This window comes from Bipolaris sorokiniana (assembly GCF_000338995.1).
Source record: "Bipolaris sorokiniana ND90Pr unplaced genomic scaffold COCSAscaffold_7, whole genome shotgun sequence".
NCBI lineage: Eukaryota > Fungi > Ascomycota > Dothideomycetes > Pleosporales > Pleosporaceae > Bipolaris > Bipolaris sorokiniana.
The window spans coordinates 380,792-400,341 of record NW_006911901.1 but is presented as its reverse complement, the minus strand read 5'-3'; the positions used below and the strand labels follow the sequence as shown (position 1 = coordinate 400,341).

At 51.2% G+C, this 19,550-nt stretch overlaps 8 protein-coding genes across 8 annotated transcripts; 4 read left to right on the top strand and 4 right to left on the bottom strand.

The window, feature by feature from the left end:
• Nucleotides 1-261: 261 nt before the first annotated feature.
• Nucleotides 262-2,755, top strand: COCSADRAFT_181272 (uncharacterized protein). Its single transcript, XM_007701797.1, has 2 exons — nt 262-628; nt 680-2,755. Exons 1-2 carry the CDS (start codon nt 419-421, stop codon nt 2,414-2,416), a joined length of 1,947 nt encoding a protein of 648 aa, XP_007699987.1. The 5' UTR covers nt 262-418; the 3' UTR covers nt 2,417-2,755.
• Nucleotides 2,756-3,418: 663 nt separating this feature from the next.
• On the bottom strand, nt 3,419-4,810 carry COCSADRAFT_117101 (uncharacterized protein). The gene is made up of 2 exons (XM_007701796.1): nt 3,843-4,810; nt 3,419-3,796 (listed from the first exon to the last, which is right to left on the bottom strand). The coding sequence occupies exons 1-2, from the start codon at nt 4,692-4,694 to the stop codon at nt 3,689-3,691; spliced, it is 960 nt and encodes a 319-aa protein (XP_007699986.1). The 5' UTR covers nt 4,695-4,810; the 3' UTR covers nt 3,419-3,688.
• A 219-nt stretch (nt 4,811-5,029) lies between these two features.
• On the top strand, nt 5,030-6,080 carry COCSADRAFT_181270 (uncharacterized protein; the record flags this gene model as incomplete). Its single annotated transcript, XM_007701795.1, has 2 exons — nt 5,030-5,111; nt 5,255-6,080. 2 exons carry the CDS (start codon nt 5,030-5,032, stop codon nt 6,037-6,039), a joined length of 867 nt encoding a protein of 288 aa, XP_007699985.1. The 3' UTR covers nt 6,040-6,080.
• A 169-nt stretch (nt 6,081-6,249) lies between these two features.
• COCSADRAFT_117097 (uncharacterized protein) lies at nt 6,250-8,249 on the bottom strand. Its single transcript, XM_007701794.1, has 5 exons — nt 8,041-8,249; nt 7,960-7,990; nt 7,412-7,873; nt 7,271-7,349; nt 6,250-7,215 (listed from the first exon to the last, which is right to left on the bottom strand). The coding sequence occupies exons 1-5, from the start codon at nt 8,160-8,162 to the stop codon at nt 6,296-6,298; spliced, it is 1,614 nt and encodes a 537-aa protein (XP_007699984.1). The 5' UTR covers nt 8,163-8,249; the 3' UTR covers nt 6,250-6,295.
• A 909-nt stretch (nt 8,250-9,158) lies between these two features.
• Nucleotides 9,159-10,745, top strand: COCSADRAFT_90280 (uncharacterized protein; the record flags this gene model as incomplete). Its single annotated transcript, XM_007701793.1, has 2 exons — nt 9,159-10,610; nt 10,662-10,745. 2 exons carry the CDS (start codon nt 9,159-9,161, stop codon nt 10,743-10,745), a joined length of 1,536 nt encoding a protein of 511 aa, XP_007699983.1.
• A 2,397-nt stretch (nt 10,746-13,142) lies between these two features.
• Nucleotides 13,143-16,675, bottom strand: COCSADRAFT_181266 (uncharacterized protein). The gene is made up of 2 exons (XM_007701792.1): nt 15,277-16,675; nt 13,143-15,229 (listed from the first exon to the last, which is right to left on the bottom strand). Exons 1-2 carry the CDS (start codon nt 16,549-16,551, stop codon nt 13,457-13,459), a joined length of 3,048 nt encoding a protein of 1,015 aa, XP_007699982.1. The 5' UTR covers nt 16,552-16,675; the 3' UTR covers nt 13,143-13,456.
• A 418-nt stretch (nt 16,676-17,093) lies between these two features.
• Nucleotides 17,094-18,733, top strand: COCSADRAFT_171167 (uncharacterized protein; the record flags this gene model as incomplete). Its single annotated transcript, XM_007701791.1, has 2 exons — nt 17,094-17,694; nt 17,745-18,733. 2 exons carry the CDS (start codon nt 17,094-17,096, stop codon nt 18,731-18,733), a joined length of 1,590 nt encoding a protein of 529 aa, XP_007699981.1.
• A 407-nt stretch (nt 18,734-19,140) lies between these two features.
• Nucleotides 19,141-19,326, bottom strand: COCSADRAFT_42837 (uncharacterized protein; the record flags this gene model as incomplete). The annotated part of the gene is made up of 1 exon (XM_007701694.1): nt 19,141-19,326. A coding segment is annotated over one exon (186 nt), but the record flags the coding sequence as incomplete, so codon positions are not given.
• Nucleotides 19,327-19,550: the final 224 nt, after the last annotated feature.

Here is a 19,550-nt window from a genome sequence, read left to right as displayed (position 1 = left end):
CTTCTCAGTGAGGCGTATTCAAAGGGCTTGAGACAAAGACGGGGTTATCTGCCACGAGTAAGTGAAGTGGTTGTTTGAGTAAGGCGGCGGCAAGGGCAATGATGGCTTCGAGCTATCGATGCTCGGAGCTTCACGTAACTGCGCGACTGCCATATCCGGCGCTGATGTTGTTCCGGTACCGGAACTAAGCAGGGGTACCCCGGCGCAGCTCGAATGCTCCATGCCCGCGTCTTTGTTCAAAGCTTCCCCATCTCTCGTCCAGGCCCCTCCACTTTTTCCTGACCCTTCAGTCTCGAGGACTCCATAAACTCTCACGCTCTTCGCGCATACCAAGGCCCACTTGGTTTTCCCCCTAAAGCTTCGAGAGCATCTCAATCACCACAAGATAGTCACGTAGCTGCGCGCAGCCACCACAGACATGGTGGACGGAAACGACATGGCAGGCCCAACTGGCGCTGTCCACATTAATACCGGCACTGCGTCGCAGCCAAAGAAGGTCGCATATTTTTACGATTCCGATGTCGGTAACTACGCCTATGTTGCGGGACACCCCATGAAGCCGCATCGTATACGAATGGCGCATAGTCTCATTATGAATTACGGTCTCTACACAAAGATGGAGATCTACGTAGGTGGACTCTGAAGGTCATTCCTCAAGACAACCTCTAACAATCTCTAGCGCGCAAAACCCGCTTCTAAGTACGAGATGACGCAGTTCCACACGGACGAGTACATTGAATTCCTGCATAAGGTCACGCCAGACAACATGGAGCAATTCACCCGCGAGCAAAGTAAATACAATGTGGGAGACGATTGCCCTGTGTTTGATGGTCTTTTTGAGTTTTGCGGTATCAGCGCTGGCGGTACCATGGAGGGCGCCGCTCGTCTGAACCGGGGGAAATGCGATGTCGCTGTAAACTGGGCTGGTGGTTTGCATCACGCGAAAAAGAGCGAGGCCAGTGGATTCTGCTATGTCAATGACATTGTCCTCGGAATTATCGAGTTGCTTAGGTATAAGCAGCGTGTACTCTACATCGACATCGACGTCCATCACGGAGACGGTGTTGAAGAGGCCTTTTACACTACCGATCGTGTCATGACCGTCTCATTCCACAAATACGGAGAGTACTTCCCCGGTACTGGAGAACTCCGCGACATCGGTGTTGGTAGTGGCAAGAATTACTCTGTCAACTTCCCTCTTCGAGACGGTATCACCGACGAGACATACAGAAATATCTTTGAGCCTGTCATCGAGGCAGTAATGACTTATTATGGACCCGAAGCCATCGTTCTGCAATGCGGTGGTGACAGTCTTTCAGGAGACAGGCTCGGTTGCTTCAATTTGAGCATGGACGGACACGCCAACTGTGTCAGGTACGTCAAGAGCTTTGGTGTACCAGTCATCGTCCTAGGAGGCGGTGGTTACACCATGAGGAATGTCGCGCGAACTTGGGCATACGAGACTGGAGAGCTTGTTTCGCAAAAAATGTCCAAGCAACTACCTTTCAACGACTACTACGAGTACTTTGCGCCCGACTACGAACTGGATGTCCGGCCATCAAACATGGAAAACGCCAACTCTCACGACTATTTGCATAAGATCAAATCAGCTGTCATTGAGAACATTCGCAGAACGGGACGACCATCGGTCGAGGCTTTCACAACGATCCCAGATGTGCCCACGGCTCTAGGTCGCGCGATGGATTCTGATGCTGAGGACGAAGAAGACGATATTGATGCGGACGAAAACCGAGATGTGCGCATGACACAGCGCCAGCGCGATAAGCAGATCGAGCATGACGGTGAACTTTACGATGCAAGCGATGATGAGGATTACAAGAATAGCCTCGGAGTGCGCGCTCAGCCCGGCGTCAAGAAGAGACGAAACATTACTGACTTCCCCAATCCTAATGCAGCCCCAGCTGACGCCCTGGATCTTATGGAAGACATCAATGGCGGAAGCGCTGTTTCGACCCGACAACCCTCTGCAGGCGCAAAATCGCGTACACAAACACCTGCTGCTGCTGAGCAGGAGGTTGACAAAGATGGTGATGTCGACATGGACGCACCCGTCCCTGAAGCTGCCCCTGAAGCTGTTCCCGAGGCCGCCCCCGAGGCTGCCCCTGAGACCGCCCCCGCTACTGCTCCTCCAGCCGTTACTGAAACCTCCGATACTGCCGCTCCTGTTGCTGCACCTGAGCGGGAACCATCTCCTGCAGGCGTTGTAACCCCACCTGAGTCGCCACCCACTGCTGTGCCTGCTACAACGGCACCCACATCAGCCCCAGTCGCTGATGTGGAAATGGCCGAAACTAATGATAAGGAAGAGACTGTCGCGGCAAAAGAGGAGGGTGAAGCGGAACGCGACACTGAAAACGTCAAGGGTGAGGTCAGGGCGGAGGTCGCCAAGGACTAGATGTCCTTGAGAGGACGCTTCCAACGCATGACGGGTGGTGAATAGTTGCATTCGAGAGGCGTTTATTTCTGGTCGCGATCCTTTTCCTTCGTGGCATTGGAAAGGCAGCGGGATAGGTGTTCTTGGTGTGCATGGATTTTCATTGGATATTGGGGATACCTTTTGTATGTCTGTTTCGTCCTTTTCCTTACTCATACCTCTGATCTAAGTACATATGAATGACTGGCTGTTTTTCTGGCTACGTATCTCGTTACTGAGAATCAACCCTTATTCTAATCACATGCCATGTGTCTTGTGGGTGAGTTTTCTTTTCGTAGAAAGCATATTGCCAGTGGGCTCAGGAATCCTCGTCCCGCCTTTGAACATCCCACACCAGGTCTACACCACTATGATTTTGGCATTCCTCTCTTTTCTTCTTCCCTCCACACGCATCCACAAAGTCCTTTTCTCCCTCTCCTATCCCTCTAACCATTCGTTCCGTCGTAGACGCAAATCCATTAATCAAACACCACCAATGCCCCACAGGGCTAACCATCTGAATAAGCACACTCTCATGTGGTTCTATAGGCGTTCCGGACATATAACTCATCGGCCTATCCTGTGCCACGAGAGAGATCTTGTGAACCAGCTTGGTTTTGCCAGAGGGACTTTTCATGGCAAGTGTGATGATGATGGGGACGCTGACTTGGAGGGGGTTGACATCAGGTGAGTTTAGGTAATAACGCACGAGAAAGGCGAGATTATCTTGACAAGGAAAATTGTTAGTGCAGGACGGGAATGAGGAAATGGGAGATCAAAGGTGGGACGGACTCAATATCTCGTTCAAGGTTTGTTTGCTGGTGCCATGTGGAGCGAGGATCAGGTTGGTTTTGGAGAGGATGTGTGTGTGTATAGGGTGGTTATGGGGTCATCTGCCATTTCTGCTTGTGGGTATGGGAGGATTTTGGTATTGGGTTGGAGTACGTTTGATGGTTAAGAAAACACTGAGAGAGTGCGGGCTGGATCATAAAATAGTAGTCTATCTTCAAGCTTTTATTTGCTTGTTTACAAACACTTTGGATCAGTATTGCAATATGCTCTAGTAGTGTTCCCATTGCTTGTGGCAAAGGGCAGTTTTGTCTCTATCAACATGATATGTTTGCAAACATAGAGTATCAAACTGCAGTATGTTACTTGGTCATAGCTAGTTCTAATTCTAATGCCAAGTTGTGATAATGTATCAACAGATTGTGTTTGGTGGCTACTGCCCGCTTTTTGCATATTTCATCCAGATTATATCATCAGTGTCATCTCATCCAGATCAATGTCCAGCCCACAGCTTAGTTGGGGAATCTGGGTATAATTGCTTTCGTCCAGCAGCTTTCTTGTATGTTTGAGGGTCTATAACTAGTCAGCAAAGCACAATATTATAACATGGAAAACATACCTCAGCGTAGCTCGGGCGTTCCGTACTCTTCATCATCTCCAGAAACGCCCAAGTCATGGCTCCGGTTGCACGGCCTTCAATCTGTGCATCAGCACTTGTCTGCTCATCTTTGCAACCAGAAAACATGGTGACCATTTTTCGTTCGTGGCCATATTGGTCAGCAAACTCTCCGTCCTCAAGCCCTTCCTCTTGCTCCTCGCCCATATGTCTAAGACCCTTGAAAAAGCTACTGGCTCCGGCAAGAAGCTGTTGCGCCTCGCCGACCTTATCGAACGTAAATCCACCTGAGATGATATCACGGGCTTCTTCTGCAAGATGTAAACCAGTCTTCAGATTGTCCATCAGACTGATCTGGCCATCACTATCGGAGCGGTAAACATAGGGGAGTTCTAGCGCACTTCCAGAGTGGCAGCAATCCATGATTACGAAGAGTGTACAATCACGTGCCATGCGAGTGACAAGATGCTGGTGCAGAATCGTACTCGAAATCTGACCTCTCTGCTCAAAGTCGATGGGAACAAGGGATGCATCCAGACCCGTCGTCCTGTTTCCGTCCGTATCCGCAATTTGGCCACCATGACCCGAGTAGTGAAGGAAGAGAGTGCATCCAGGTTCCGAGACGAGCCAGTCCATTGCCGCAAGCATGTTGTGGCCGGTGGGGTAGTAGGGAGAGTCGGGTGGGACTTCAGGGCGGTCGGTCAGAATAACACGGTCCTGTGGAGAGTTGTTGTAGCCACGGTAGTAAAGAAACTCAGCCATGTTGTCTACATCGGCGTGGCAGCCGCGTAGTTCGTGGCTGCTGCCAACATAGTTAATACCGATGAGCAGGCTCTTCTTGCGTTGGTAGGCCATTTGAGAGGAGTTTGAAATGTGAGATATGAATGTCGCTGAGGAATTGGAGACCAGGGTTTATACTACAATGGTGGCGGAGGGGTGGCGTTGAAGTTGGAGTGTTAAGCGGTTGAGAGGGGTCGATGAATGATGTGGCCGATCCCTGCCCAATTAACGCATGTGAAGCATGTTGATTGACGCGTCCCGTCCCGGCCACGTGCACGCGCGATCGACCGTCACTAGCAAATGTCTTGCAGCACATATCAGCCAGTACCACCCCTAATATACTTGATGGTATATGACGTCACATACCATTATAGATGCCCTGAGGCAGCTGCAAACTTCGATATATCGACATGGATGGGATATTCATGAATCGTGTCATTAGTCCTCCGCTCGCCAAGCGGCGCAAGACTACATCAACTGCAGCGACAAAAAGTTTGCAGGGACAATATCATTTACCAATTCTATAATTCTCCCACCACTGGAAGCAAATGCCTTGCGCATCCCCTTCTGGAACATCAACGGAATTTCACCCTTTCTCTAACCATCAATTACGTCATTCTTTGAGGCAATAAAAGATAACAATAAGGAGGATAGCAAAGATGAAATATATCCTGCTTCACTCCGGGCCTTCCTGCACCGCCACCACTGGTTGTCCATTCTCTTCCTCCAAGAAGTCAAAATCGCATCCAAAGATACAAAAACACAAGATGCTGTAAGAACAGCCATCAACTCGCCTTTGCTCTCAGAGACCAGTTCAAACACTGCTAAAGGTCCACTGTACGACGCGTACTTCACCCTTCCCACCGATCCCCACAATGCGCGTGATCCACGGGGAAGCAGAAAGGTATATGGTGTTGGCAGCATTTTGCGCCGTGACTTGACCAACACCTACACAGGAACAGTGCGAACAGTTGACTGGGATCGCGAAGGCCGAGTCTCAATAGTAGAACTCACATGTCGAGCCACATTGTCGAAACTCGCAATCTTCAACATCTATGCTGTCAATTCAACAGACTGCTTGTATCGCGATAAACGTAGTGGAGTTGTGCAGGGAACGAGACACGATCGCAAGCGAGAATTCCATCGTTTATTGATGAACGAATGTAAGGGGTTAGAGGAGAAGGACTGGGATGTGTTGCTTGCGGGTGATATGAATGTTGCTCCTGATGAGCGTGATGGGTACCCTAAATTATGGGTCTTTCCTAGGGACCACGTCGTTAATCGTGCAAATTTTCACGACATGCTGCTTGAGAAAAGTGATGAAGAGAAGAAAACTGTTGGGCTGAACGGTATCGATATCTGGAGGAAGATGCATGAGCAAGAGAGGAGGTATACCTACTATCCACGCAACAGAGAATGAGGCACTAGCTGTGATAGGATGGATTACTTCATCGCTGGACGAAGGTTTTAGGACAAGGGATATGTAGAAGCTTGTGGGATCATGAACAGTGAGGCAGAACGAGGGCCCAGCGATCATGTACCAATATGGGCGGATATTGAGCTCAAATTAGACACGAAATGACAAGACGATAATGGTACAATGCACACAATACCTCAGTATCTTTGATCACAAGTCATTGAGCATTCATTAAATTATAGATGTCACCATCTTAGCTTTATGCATCTTCCTCATCTTCACTGTCAACAACAAAGAACGGACTCGTTCTCATGCCATTGAACGCATTGAGTTCCCAGAGTTCCGTCGTACCATGCAACACCTCATACTTATTCAGATCGCCGCACCCGCTCGCAACGTTGATACACTCAGTAGTCAGCTGCCCAGCAATGCGTTGTCCCACTTCGCGACCTTCATACCACGCTCCATGGAGGAAGCCCCAGTACTCCGTGCTCATAGCCTCGCCCGCGAAAAACAATCTTCCCACATTCGCGCGCAGGTTCTGATGCATCTCGAGAGTTGTCCCAACGGGCCAGTTCGAGTAAGAGCCGTAGGACCACGGCGTTTGAGTCCATCGTGGGTACGTGAACGCTATCGGTTCCGGAATAGTGACGTTGGGAAACATTTTGCGGAGGACATCCATGCCTTCTGCCTTTGTAGTCTCGTCATCTTGCGCCTCGACGCGGTACGATTGCTCGTCCACGAGCGTAGCGAAGATGATGTTAGAGCCGGGATAATAGTCTTCGGTTGAAAGACTTTGCCAGACGGTCCAGTAGCCTCGGTTTGTGGGATCTGCGTAGAGGAGGAATTGCTTGTCGTCTGGCCAGAAGGTCTCGTTGAATTGAAAGAAGATCTTTGTATATGTGCCAAATGCGAAAGTGGCAATGGCAGACTGCTTCCATTCTGGTAGCTCGGGTTCCAAGGTAATGACTTCGTTCTGCAGAACGCCGAGAGATACGGTAGAGATGGCATAATCAGCCTCTACACAGGAGCCTTCAGAGGTTGTGATATGTACACCAGTATCCGAGTAGCTAATGTTTGTTACGATAGTGTTGAGAAGCAGCCGAGGGTCATTTGGTTGGAGAAATTTGGACGCTTGGTTTTTTAGCCAGGTGCTGAAGCCGCGAGGGTCAGCGCAAACTGCAGAACCACCGAAATTAGCAAAGTATCTTACGCGTGCATTGGGATACCTTACATTTGCTCTCCTCAGAAAATCCATAGTATGTCAAGTTCCATCCCGTGATTCCGTATACGAAACCAGATTCCTCAGGTGTCTTTGTAACAAGATCGAAAATCAGCATATTTTCGAAATCCAAGGATTATGCTCAGAGCTTACCTGCGCCGTCTCCCAATCCCAAAGATAATACTCGACTGCCTTGCGCATGGGATCGCCCTTTGGTCGCCATCCGCTTTGCCAAAAGCCCGCACGGGCACTCCTGTCTTGTAGATTTTCTGCAAGTATCGTCCCAGCCCTCTGCTCAAAGCTAGTCCAGGTTTCTTCAAACTCATCAAGGATCTCAGTGTAATCGACAGCCCCAGTTTCATTATAGGTCGCAATAGAAAAGGCATCGGAATCAGGACTCGTCAAATTGACCTGCTTCGAAAAAGTCCAGACTGGGTTTTCTGGGCCATTTTTGGTGTTTTCGCCTAATCCTGAGATCCAGTTTGCGCCGAGTTCGACCGTGTATGGATTGCCGTTAGAGTCTGAGCCAAACTCGGTGCTTAGCATGCGGCCTCCAATGCGACTCTGGTACTCGAGGATGAGAAAGTCGGAGACTGATTGATTAGACAATGCTTGCTGGGGAAAATTCAGTATGATGGCACAATTTCCAATATATTAGATACTGAGTCGGATAGAGACTGTATTCAAAAAGGCATACTTACTGCTGCTGTTATACCGGCAACACCACCTCCTCTGGACGAGGTCAGTCGCTGAGTCCGCGCAGTAAATTTACTTCAACATACATGATTGCTACCTTTGTTCTTCTGCATGTGCTGTTGGAGTCTCGTCCGTGAATTGTTGGCGCAGCGCAAGTCAGAGCTGACATCAGCCCGATGGCTAATAGGAGGCTCTTTACCCACATCATGATGCCGGAGACGTGAAGGATAGCTTGGTCAATTGTAAAAAGGTACCACGGCCAGGGCGCCTTGTTAAATGGTTAAATTGCCATCCGGGCAACCATGATGGATACTCATTGGCACCGCGGTCGACAACCGGTTTAGCGTTTGGGAAATTATCCTACGTAGCTACGCAACTGGACTCGACATTGGATATTCCAATTGGATACGAAGAAAGTGGATGTTGCCTTGTTGTGGGGTTACCCTTGTCTCGGTCTTAGACGATCTGCAAAAGTTGAGCGAGAACATCAGTGTGACATGGACTAGCCTTGAAACAGCAGGTGGTAAGGAGTCACGCAGACTTGTGAATACGCACGGTGGTGTTGATAACCACTATCGCATGTCTAGTGTGGTGCGGCCGTGATGTCAAACTACAGAGGCTGACTCGAACGCACCAGCGGTTGACAAGCTCATGTTTTCGATGCTTGACTTGAACGCACCACTTCTAGCGTCCAGTCCATCTCTACAGTAGTAGAAGCCATGCTTACGACATGGAATTCAATGACAACAACTGTGGATCACTATCACGTCGCGTCACAAGGGTTACCGCTGGACTGCGCGGGATGCGCAGGGATTTAAAGACGGCACGATGTCCGCGGGCGGGGCTTCCTGATAGTAGTAATCACCCCACACGTGATTGTTCTACTCTGAACCAACGCCTCCTGCACCTCTCTCCCAATTCATCTCTCTGTACTACATTACAAATTCCACATTCAAAACAAAGTACGGCATTGCAGCCATGATGCGGCCAAGTAGCAGAATATCGCCCGATCAAGGTAACCTCAGGTAACACAATGCATGAGACCGGTGTTCGCTCGCCGTTCCCTTTGTGGGTGGCAGCGATCTGAGATATACGGTCTGAACTTGATCAGGTTAAAACCTGCGAAAGGACTCATGCTTTGCTCCCTCTACCAATTGAAGGCTGCTGCTAATGGCTCTAGGTCGGTACCATGGACTCCATTGCGATGCCACACGATGAGAAAACGTCAGATGCGCCGGGTGCAAGTAGTTCACCATTGACTCACGATATCGAGCGCCAGGATGATATACGCTATGCAAAATGGCAAAAGACTTGGAAGACATTCGAGAGCCAGCTTGTAGCATACAACCTCGAGGCCCGCGGCATCCAGCGCGTCGAGCCCCACGAACGTCATGATTTGCGCCTTTTGGGCTATTCGCAGGTCGCAATCATGTGGTTTAGTGTCAACTTGGCAGCGAACAACATCACATTGGGCATGCTTGGCCCTGCCGTTTTCGCTCTTGGTTTCACAGACGCCTGTTTATTGAGCGTCTTCGGCGCAATGGTTGGTTGCCTCGTAGTCGCCTACGTCGCCACATTTGGTCCTAAGAGCGGTAACCGTACCATGATCTTCTCGCGGTACATTACGGGTTGGTGGCCATCCAAGATCATTGTGTTACTCAACATCATCGTATTGCTCGGATATGGCATGATCGACTGTGTAGTAGCAGGCCAAATCCTCTCTGCTGTCTCGACAAATTCCATGTCTGTCGTGGTCGGCATCATCATCGTAGCCGTCATTGCTTGGGCAATTACCACATTCGGATACCAGATATTTCACTATTACGAGCGCTGGGCATGGCTGCCGCAGCTCGTGGTACTCTGCATATTGGCGGGCGTCGCAGGTCCGCGATTCGACATATCTTCCAAGTCTCATGGCGACGAAAATCCAAATACCATCATCGGGAACCGCATCAGCTTCTTTGGCCTTACACTTGCAGCGGCGATCACGTACGGTGGTGGTGCAGCCGACTACTTTGTTTATTATCCTGAACATGCATCGTCTCTTAGCATCTTCAGCATGACTATGATTGGCCTAATGTGTAGTTTTACGTTCGCTTTTGTTCTTGGGATTGGGCTGGCATCCGGCATGTCGAACAATGCAGACTGGGAAGCAGCGTATGGCGTATCGCAAGGTGCGCTCATTGTGGAGGGATACAAGCCTCTCGGCGCATTTGGCTCTTTTTGTGGCGTGATTGTCGCTTTGGGACTCGTCGCCAACCTCATTGTACCAACGTACTCTTCTGGAATTGATGCACAAATCCTTGGTCGTTACGCCGCTGCCATACCAAGAGTGATCTGGAATACCGTCGGCGTCATCATCTTCACAGTCTGCGCCCTGGCAGGACGCACGCACCTTGCGGAAATCTTCACCAATTTCCTCGCCCTCATGGGCTATTGGGTGTCTATCTGGATTGCCATTATCGTAGAGGAGCATTTCATCTTCCGCCGCAAGATCGGCTTCAACTGGGAAGTATGGAATCAGAAGAAGAAGCTGCCATTGGGCATCGCAGCGTTAGCTGCCTTTGTCATCGGTTGGATTGGCGCCATCATGTGCATGGCACAAGTCTGGTACATTGGGCCTATCGCCAAACAAGTTGGAACGTACGGTGCTGACGTATGTGAAGTACATGCGCAGATTTTGGTGATTCATGCTAATACCTTCTAGATGGGTAACTTTGTCGGTTTCGCATGGGCTTCGGTCACGTATCCGCCACTCAGGATGTGGGAGCTTAAGCGATTCGGGAGATGATTCGCTGAGTACGTGATCTAAAAGCTGCCAAAGCCATTTCTCAGACGCAAAGACCAGATCATAGCCGCCGATCGAACACCTGGCAGCTTTACCACACGCGATTCCTCAATAGATTGCGTAACAGCATATACATAGAGCACATGCCTATGTTTAAAAGTTGAATTTATTCGTTGTCACGTCTCCTTCTCTCACAGATTATATTCTTATGTGCCATCGCTAGCAGACAAAGGCTAGATCAGTAAAAGTGATTAGGAAGCTTGCAAGAAAGGAACTAGAGAAATATCTACTTGAATTTACATACCAGAGGCTCCAAGACATGGGATTATGATTCCTATATCGCATATATCGATACTCATAAGCTCATGGAAAGTTTTGCAAATGCTACTCCATCACACATATGCACGTGTATGGTAGCCTGCATAATAGAAACCATGTATCCCTCATCTTCCCGTAACTCCGTTGCTAAGACCTGTTCCAAAAACCATTTAAAAGCAGCTACCCAAGTTGTTCCTCGTCCACTCACGCAGTACCATGTCCAATCACGGCACATTCCTCACCACTGAGGCCTCTCTTTTGGCAGAATAAGCCAGCCCTGCGAGTCGTGCGAGAGTTTGCATGGTGCAAGGGGACAATCGCCCAGCTTATGCTTCATTGAACACCTCCAACGCCCGCACGATACGCCACGTTCGGTACAACTGCGGCATCTCGCCTCACTGTCACACTCCAGATTGTTGGCGTAGCACTCGGAGCATGCAACCACCGTCTTGGGCAGCTCAGCATGCATGTTTGGCTTGACAAGATGCGCAGCGCCCTGCAACAACTGGCCGTTCTTTGTATTGTTGAGACGCTCTTCAGAGATCCGAAGTTCGCGTTCGACAGTCTTCAACTGGTCGCGTTGGCGGTCACAAAGGCTGGTCTTCTCTCGGAGTTTGGCTTTAAGATCTTCATTGTCATCTTCCAGATCAGTCTTATTAAGGCGTTCTTCCACAAGCTTTCGACGTAGCTCGATGTTGGCTTCCCTGGACTTCGCAAGAGTATCGGTAAGCTTTTGGATGCGCGCTTGATAATCTTGCGCGCTAGTAGAGGCTTGCAAGGCTTCATTTCGTTCGCGAGCTAGTTTCGCGACAGCGCTGCGCAGGAAATCGCGCTCCTCTACCAGCTGTCAGTTGAATGAAAGTAGAATCCATGAAGCTTTCCAGTTTTACCAGCCACTTTTCCCAAGTCCTTGAGCTTAATCTCTAATTCTGTCGTTCTCAGAGCCAGGCTATCAAAATCTAGCTGTTGAGCCTTGATTTGAGTCTCCTTTTCGGCCAAGAGTCGGCACATCGATGCCTTTTGGTTTTTGTTAACTTCATTTCGGTACTTGAGCCTGCACGATTGCGACTCATCATCGTCCTTGGTTCTTCGGGTTTCTTCGTCGCTTCGCTTAAGAGCTAGAACGTGGCGTCCGAGGCTTGGTGTGTGTTCTTTTACACCATGAAACTCATTTCCCATAGGATGCCATACTGGCTTCGTCAGTTGCGTTATGTAATCAGTCTTGATATGGTGTGTTGATCGTGACGTTTGAAGAGATTCAGTAGGGCTTGGTGACCCGACTGGTATTACATGTGGAAGCGGCTCAAGGTCTGAGAGACACACTAAGTCACTGCTCGAGGATGCGGTTGAATGCACCCCGTGTGAATATACACTCTCTTTTCCACGGTTGTGACCAAATTTGTCATCCACTAGATTCTCAGGTTGCGCCACCTTTTCAAACAGGTACCTTGTGATGGTGTCTTTTGAACAATGGACTGAAGAAGCAAACTCTTGATTCCCAAGGAATTCAGCAACAGTCTCGGGCGCAGTGAAGGGCTTCGTCGAGCGGGAAAAAGCGCGACCTGCATCAAGAACACGGTCGGTATAATGCGAGTCTATGTTGTTTTAGTGCTCGATTGTACAGTTGTATGGTTTTAAATACTGTTTGGTCCAGCAGGGGGCGATAGGCATAGAGTTAGATTTGGAGTGGTGGTATACGGCTTCTTCTCTTTCATCAAACGTGCAAGCTCGAAGAAGCTATCGTGATGCATGTTTTTGATAGGGTTTTCGGTAGGCGGGGGTATGCTTAAGGAGCAATCAAAGTTATTCAAGGAGGCGGTAGAGGCGACGATATCGTTTTGAAGGCCACTGTGGTCTTCGTCCATGGTGACGGTACCGGTAACCTTCGATGAGAAGACAACAAGAAGATTAGAGGGATATAACCGGTCTTTTGGGTGCCTTTTTGTTCTCAGGTGGGGATAAGAAGTGAAGGACGAAGTGAGTGAGAGAGGGCGCAGTCACCGCTTTGCCAAGGCAGTCCTGCAAACATCGAGGAAGGAGCGGCGTGCCAGTCTTACACTAGCCAATTAAAGTATAATTATAGCACAAGACAAACACGTTTAAATTTCTTGTTCTGGATAGAGATACACAGCCTAGTAGAAAGAAGTGAAAGGCCCATAACTATGCGATGCTCAACGCAGACATACAAACCGACAAAATCAACGCTTCAGTGTAAGAACTATAATACAAAGGACTTCTCGTGACCTTTGCCCTGGATTATGCAACCGCACCTTCGCTTTCGAGCTCTTATTACGAATCAAACAGAAAAACCCCGCCTTCTATACAAGCATCCAAGTCTCGTCTTCGCTTTCATCCCTGCCCCTCCCGCTTTTAGTACCTCCAGCAAGCAGCCGTACCTAACGACTTTCCCTCCTCTCCGGAGTGGGCCCAGGGACCATGACCTTGAAGGGCATCTCACGTCCTATACCCCCGGCCATACTGACAGGCACATATGGAGTAAAGATTGGTGGACTCTGTTGGGAGTGCTGTCCCTGTTGTTGCTGAGGCGGTGCTGGCGCCAGCGCCTGCTGTCCATTTCCAGCACTCTTGGGTATTGACTGGCCACGGCTCTTTGGTCTCCCGCCGGCCGGGCTCTGCGGGCCGTATGGACTAGGATAGGTCGGCATGTTCGTGGGTGCCGGGGCAAGTTGGCGTGGCCCACCTCCGAACGGTCCACCTGTAGAACTAGGCTGGGCAAGAGGAATGCCTTGCTGGTGATGTGGTGGATGATGTGAAAATGGGCCTGGGAACGAGCTTGTTGGGAGCGCAGCAAGCGGCGAATAAGACATCATCATGTGATGTGGTGGCCCTGGAGCAGAGACATACATGTAGTGCTGTGGTGGTCCAGGTGGTCCAGGTGGTCCCTGAGTGTAATGAAGGTATGCTTCGGGGGGCGCGTGGTGAGGACTGTGCTGCAGAGGAGTGTGCTGTGCATGGTGGACTGGAGATGCTTGCTGCGACTCTGACTGTTGTGACTGTGGTGTCGCGGCAGCAGCTGATCCTCCAGATTGTCTAGCGCCCTTTCGACTTGCAGAATTTGACCTTGATGATGTAGGTTTCGCTGGCTTGCCCTCCTTCTCGTCCTGCTCTCGTTTCTTGGCTTTGCGTTCGGCCCACCACATAGTCATCGACTGACTTCGCTTTTCGCTCTTAACGCGTGGCTTCCTTCTCGACCCTGAGGCAGGTGCCGACTCGTCGACATAATTGTTGGTATACTGGCTCAGCGGTGCAGTAAGCATGTACGCGTCTGGCGTACTAGACTCACTCGGGTGCACCAGCGGCACCTCTTGAGGCGGTGCAGAATTTTGCGGCGTACCTTGGAAAACCGTCTCAGTAGAGTTCGGTACCATCAAGGGTGTACTTTCTGCAAAAGGCTGGGTTTCAATGGTAAACTGACCTTGGCCTTCACTCATTGAGTTGAGTGCAGGTGGCGGTGCATTAGGGCCATGTGCCGATGGAACAGGCGTGCCTGCATCGCTTGTCTTCTTGCGTGGGCCTTTCTTCACTCCGTAGTCACTGCGTCGAGCGGAATTCTTGCTCCCAGCCGGACGCCCGCGCTTGGGGTTAATTTCCGTATATTCATCAACATCCACGGCTGATGACTCTTCGTCTCCGGAGCTTCCAATGATAGACTCTTCTCGCATTTCTTGGATACGCTGGTGGAGCAGATTGCTGGCTGTTGCCCTTGCACGTTTTACAGGCCTTGATTCCGGCTCTGGAGTCTCGGACGTAGGTTTGGCAAACCTACTGACGCCCTTCTTACGTGCGCCACCCCATCCATTGTGCTTCTTCGGGGTGGTAGCACCTGTGGCAACCTCAGTGCCGTCAAATTTGCGGGGGGCCTTTCGTTGTCGCTTGGAGGGGCGACCATCGTTGTCGTCCTCGTATTCCTCTTCGCTTGGGGCTGCTGACTCTAACATGTCACGGGTTCGGCGCGTTCGAAGCTCCCTACGGCCACCCTTCTCTGCACCTGGTCGTTGAGCCCAGGGGTCCTGACATCCTAATGGTTTTTTGGGATCGTAAGTGTAGCCATACAAATCCGCCTCTTTCATGTCTTCAAAGACCTCAGGTGCCAATGGAATTCGCCCGCCATTGCAAGCTTTCTTGGCCGGGTGCATGTGGGGTGCGGTCTGGGGCTGTTAGTCAAGAACAAGTCGAATTTACAGGTAACACCCACTCTTGCATCCAACAGGAGATATTCATCTTGCCAGGCTTTGAGAATATGTTGTGCGTTTTCGGTTAGTGCATAGAGATTCTCTGTACTTCTTTGAGAGGCAGGGAACTTGGTCAGGGCGGTAATGGCAGCCTGCACATCTGCCATTGGCTTGAAACGCTTTTGCAAAAGAAAATCGGCCCTGTCCTCACAATCGGCCTCAACTGGAGACGGCGCGTCGTAGATGAATGGATCGGGAAGGTCAGAGTCTGAGAGAACGTCCTCTTCGGGATCGAGCAACTTGGGGACAGCAGATTCTGCCGGCGTCGATGCAGAGTCTCTCGGTGTTTGCGATGCTGACTGTGGTAACAAGGCAATTCTGGGAACACCGAGTCTGTTGGATGTCTTTGTTGTTGATTCGGATTTGGAGTCAGGCGTCTGTCGCGACATGTGTGCGCTTGCATGGATGGAATCGTCCATGTCGGGCGGTTGAGAGCCGTGTGGCGTTCCTTGGGATTTTTGTGAAACGTCCATACCATCGTAATCAGGCTCGCTTTCGTCATCTTCAATTGCTTCTTCATTGTCATCATCTGAGCTGTATTCTGACGCGCTACCACCCAAGCGTGTTCGCGTCTTGGCATTGCTGATCGGCGTGCTCTGGTTGGACAGAGCATCATCTCCATCTGTGAAGGGGAAGATGGCAGTACCATTGCGAGCTCTTGAAGAAGAAGATGGAGTCGCTTTTCCAAAGCCTCCTCTGCCGCGTCCACCTCTGCCTCGTCCACGGCCGCCTCGACCGCGTCCACCGCGCGAGCCCCGACCACCGCGACCGCGGCCTCTTGGCGCAGGCTGAGGTGCCACAGGCATGTCGTCTTCGCTTTCTGAGGCACTCTCTTCTTCAGATTCAGTTGCATCTTCTTCTGGAGTAGGGGAGCCCTCAGTAAAGGAACCGACGATAATTTTCCGCTCTTTTGGGAGTTTGCCGTGATGCTTCTTGAGGCTGTTGAAAAACTCGGGCGACAGGCCAAACACCATAAACAGGGGATGCTCGTACGAGGCGTAGATGTCGGATGCAGCCTCGAGCGAATTACCTGAAATGTATGAGGCCGAACGAGCTGTCTTCCTCGTCATGGTGGGACTGAGTTTAGTAGGACTGCTGTTTGGTGCGACGCCCTCTGGAGCATCTGATTTTGATGGGGCTGGTTTTGCTCCTCGACCACGGGTCCGGGTAGGCGTGTCTTCTTGCTGCGAATTCCTGCGCTGTGAGGAGCGCGCAGGCGCATTCTTGGAGAGGGGCATTGGAGCAAGCCAGCGACACAGGAGCAACAATTTGCGTCGGGTTAAGATTACGGCGCATGTGTCGACGCAATGCTTCCATGGAGGGTCCCAGGGAGGCGTAGCGCGCGAATCGTAAGCCTGCTAAGGAGACGCAAAACTGCAGGCCGGCCAGGCGAACAAAACCTTATGCCGCAGCAACAAGGTCGCACAAACCGGCGCAAGCGGCAGATAGAAGGTATCAAAGAAAGAAAATGCCAAATGGAATAGTACGCGATACGGCGTGTGATGATCTTTGTCTCGGGGTCGTGGCTGCTACAGCAAAAGCGAACCATGATGCGCTTGGCAGATGGTCGCCCGACCAATGACGGGCTCGACGCTAAATTGACCAGCATGTACCTGTCAGATGGTCCAGACAATCCGCCGACGTCTTTACGTACGGCCACCGTGGGTGCATACTCATTGTATACTCACGCACACTATCTTTGTCTGCACCCAGAGCCTGCTCCGCTTTCTTTTGCCATTGTCCTTTGGTGTTTCTTTTTCTTTTTTTCTCTTGAGCCGCCATGCCCCCCAAGACGGCTGACGAGGAGCTCGCCGAACTGGAGAAGCTGGCCGAGGCACCCGCACCCCCGCCTAACAAGCATGCCAGAGGGACTCGTGCGCCTCGCCAGAAGTTTGAGGTCGAAGACGATGCTCTCAAAGACCTCGATGAGCTCGAGCAATTGGGCAAGGCGCCGCAGTCTGCTGTGCCTCGCCAGATCAGCCGCCCCAACACCCCCAAAGTAGCGTCGTCATCCGCCTCCAGCAACCGCCGGGCACCAGGCGTCGCGACACCCTCATCGACCGGCTCAGCACGCACAAGCGAAGACAACAGGCCGTCAGCACCAAGGAAGTCCGGAGAGAGCACCCGCTCCTACCACCAGAGCTTTGTGCCGCCCAAAGAGGAGCCTGCCAAAGCACAAGCGTCTGAGCCAAAAGAGGAACGCTCGGCTGGAGGGTCATGGTGGGGAGGCGGATGGGGAGGTCTTGTGTCGACTGCCACTGCAGCAGCGGAAACGGCGCGGAAGCAAGCCGAGGCGGCCTACCAAGAGATCCAGAAGAACCAAGAAGCTCAGCGATGGGCAGAGCAAGTGCGAGGGAACGTCGGCGCCCTTCGCGGCATTGGTACAAATGCAGCCACCAAGTCACACCATTACCATACTGACAGACTACAGGCGGCGAGCTTGGCAAGCGTGCCGTACCTACCTTCACAAACCTCTTGAACACACTCGCACCGCCAATCTCTCAGCATGAACGACTACAGATTCACATTACACACGACCTCATCGGCTACCCTTCGCTCGACCCCCTCATCTACCAAACCTTCTCTGGTGTCATGGCACAAGTAGAAGGCGGCGACCTCATGGTTGTCCAGCGCGGCTCCGAGTCAACGCAGCGAGGTTCATTAGAGGGGTACCGGGGTGGTGGCGGAAGCTGGAATGACGGCCCGTGGTGGCGCCACGCGGAGAAGCGCGACTTGAGTGTAGTCAAAGGGCTCGTTGAAGGCAGCAAGCTTGCCCGAGTGAGCGCTGAATCCTATGCCAACGAGTTTTTCAGCGCAAGAGGAGGCATAGAAGCAGCCGCAAAGCAAGCGACGGAAGTGTTGAGCGAGACAAACCCTGTGAGGAGCAGTGACATATTTATTGCAATCCAGGCCATCAGTTACCCGCAACAAGAGGGTCTGTTTGCAACCTCATCTGCGGGTCAGAAGGGGAAAGCAGAAGAGGAAGATGACGATGACGATGACGATGACGATTCAGACGACTCGGATGATGACGAAGACGAGGACAAGGACGAAGAGCAGGTGGCATTCGCAATCTACCTATATGACCCCATACACAGCATTAACTTCAAGGGCCTTTCACAATCGATTCCCTCTAAGTGGGTAGAGTGGCTGGACGCGCCCGCCAATACCGAGGCCGAGGGCGAGGAAGGCCGACTACCGCAAGAGATTGCAGAAATCATTGAGAGTGGAGGAGTCGATCCACGAGAGTGGGTTAGTGAGTGGATGGAAGAGACTATCAACCTTAGTGTGGGCATTGTGGCGCAGCGGTATGTTGCACGCCGGATGGGAGTTGGTGAAGGCGGTCTTGGTAGAGGAATGAAGAGAGAGGCGGTTGTGGATGCTGGAGGAGGTGAAGCTGCACGAGCTGGAATCATTTGAGAAGCTTTCTAGTTGGCAAAGTTCTTTTTATTTCTCGGGTCAACGGCACGGCTCGGGCTAAAACTACATTACAGCTCAAATGGGATGAACAAAGCATCTCATATGCTAACAAGACGGTTTTCTGGCCCCTCGTTCACCCTGCTTCAATGCACTCCTGTATGGTGAGTGTGGGTGGGTAGAAGTCAGAGATGTCTCTCGATGGAAGCGCATAACTAGATGCTCAATCCTCGGCGTTCGTAGGCCTCGCTTTGCTTGATCCTGCGTTTTGCTACAACGTCCAAAGCGAGGCGAGGGAGGCTCAGAGCATGCCAGGCCTGCAGACGTAGAACAACCTGCTCGTGCCGTACCCTAGGAAGGTGGTTGACACTTCCGAAAACTTTTCAACCAGACTTCTTCTTATCTCCACCTTCCTTCTTGTCCTTCTTGCCTCCTTTGAGCATCTCCAAATGTCCGGCTTTTTGCGCCAGGAGCTTTTCAGTTTGCCCGACCAGACCAGCGCTGCTCTTGTGCTTGATCTTGTTCTGCGAGATAATGGAGGCTTTCTTGGGCTTGATGACGCGGGCGCCGTGCTGGACACGCTGGGAGGGCCTAGGGTGAAAAGAAAATATGGTCAGTATCAGATCGAGCAGTCGGGATAAGGTAGACGGGATTGCGGCGACATGCGCAAGGTTCAGGCATGGTGCGCAGGAAACAATTGCATCAGCGGGAGATTTGAACTTACTTCTTAGGAGCCGCGGCCTTGGTCTTCTTGACTGCGCCTTGAGCCATTGCGGAGGTCGTTCCTGGGAGCGTGGGGCGAAGATGGGAGCGGAGATTC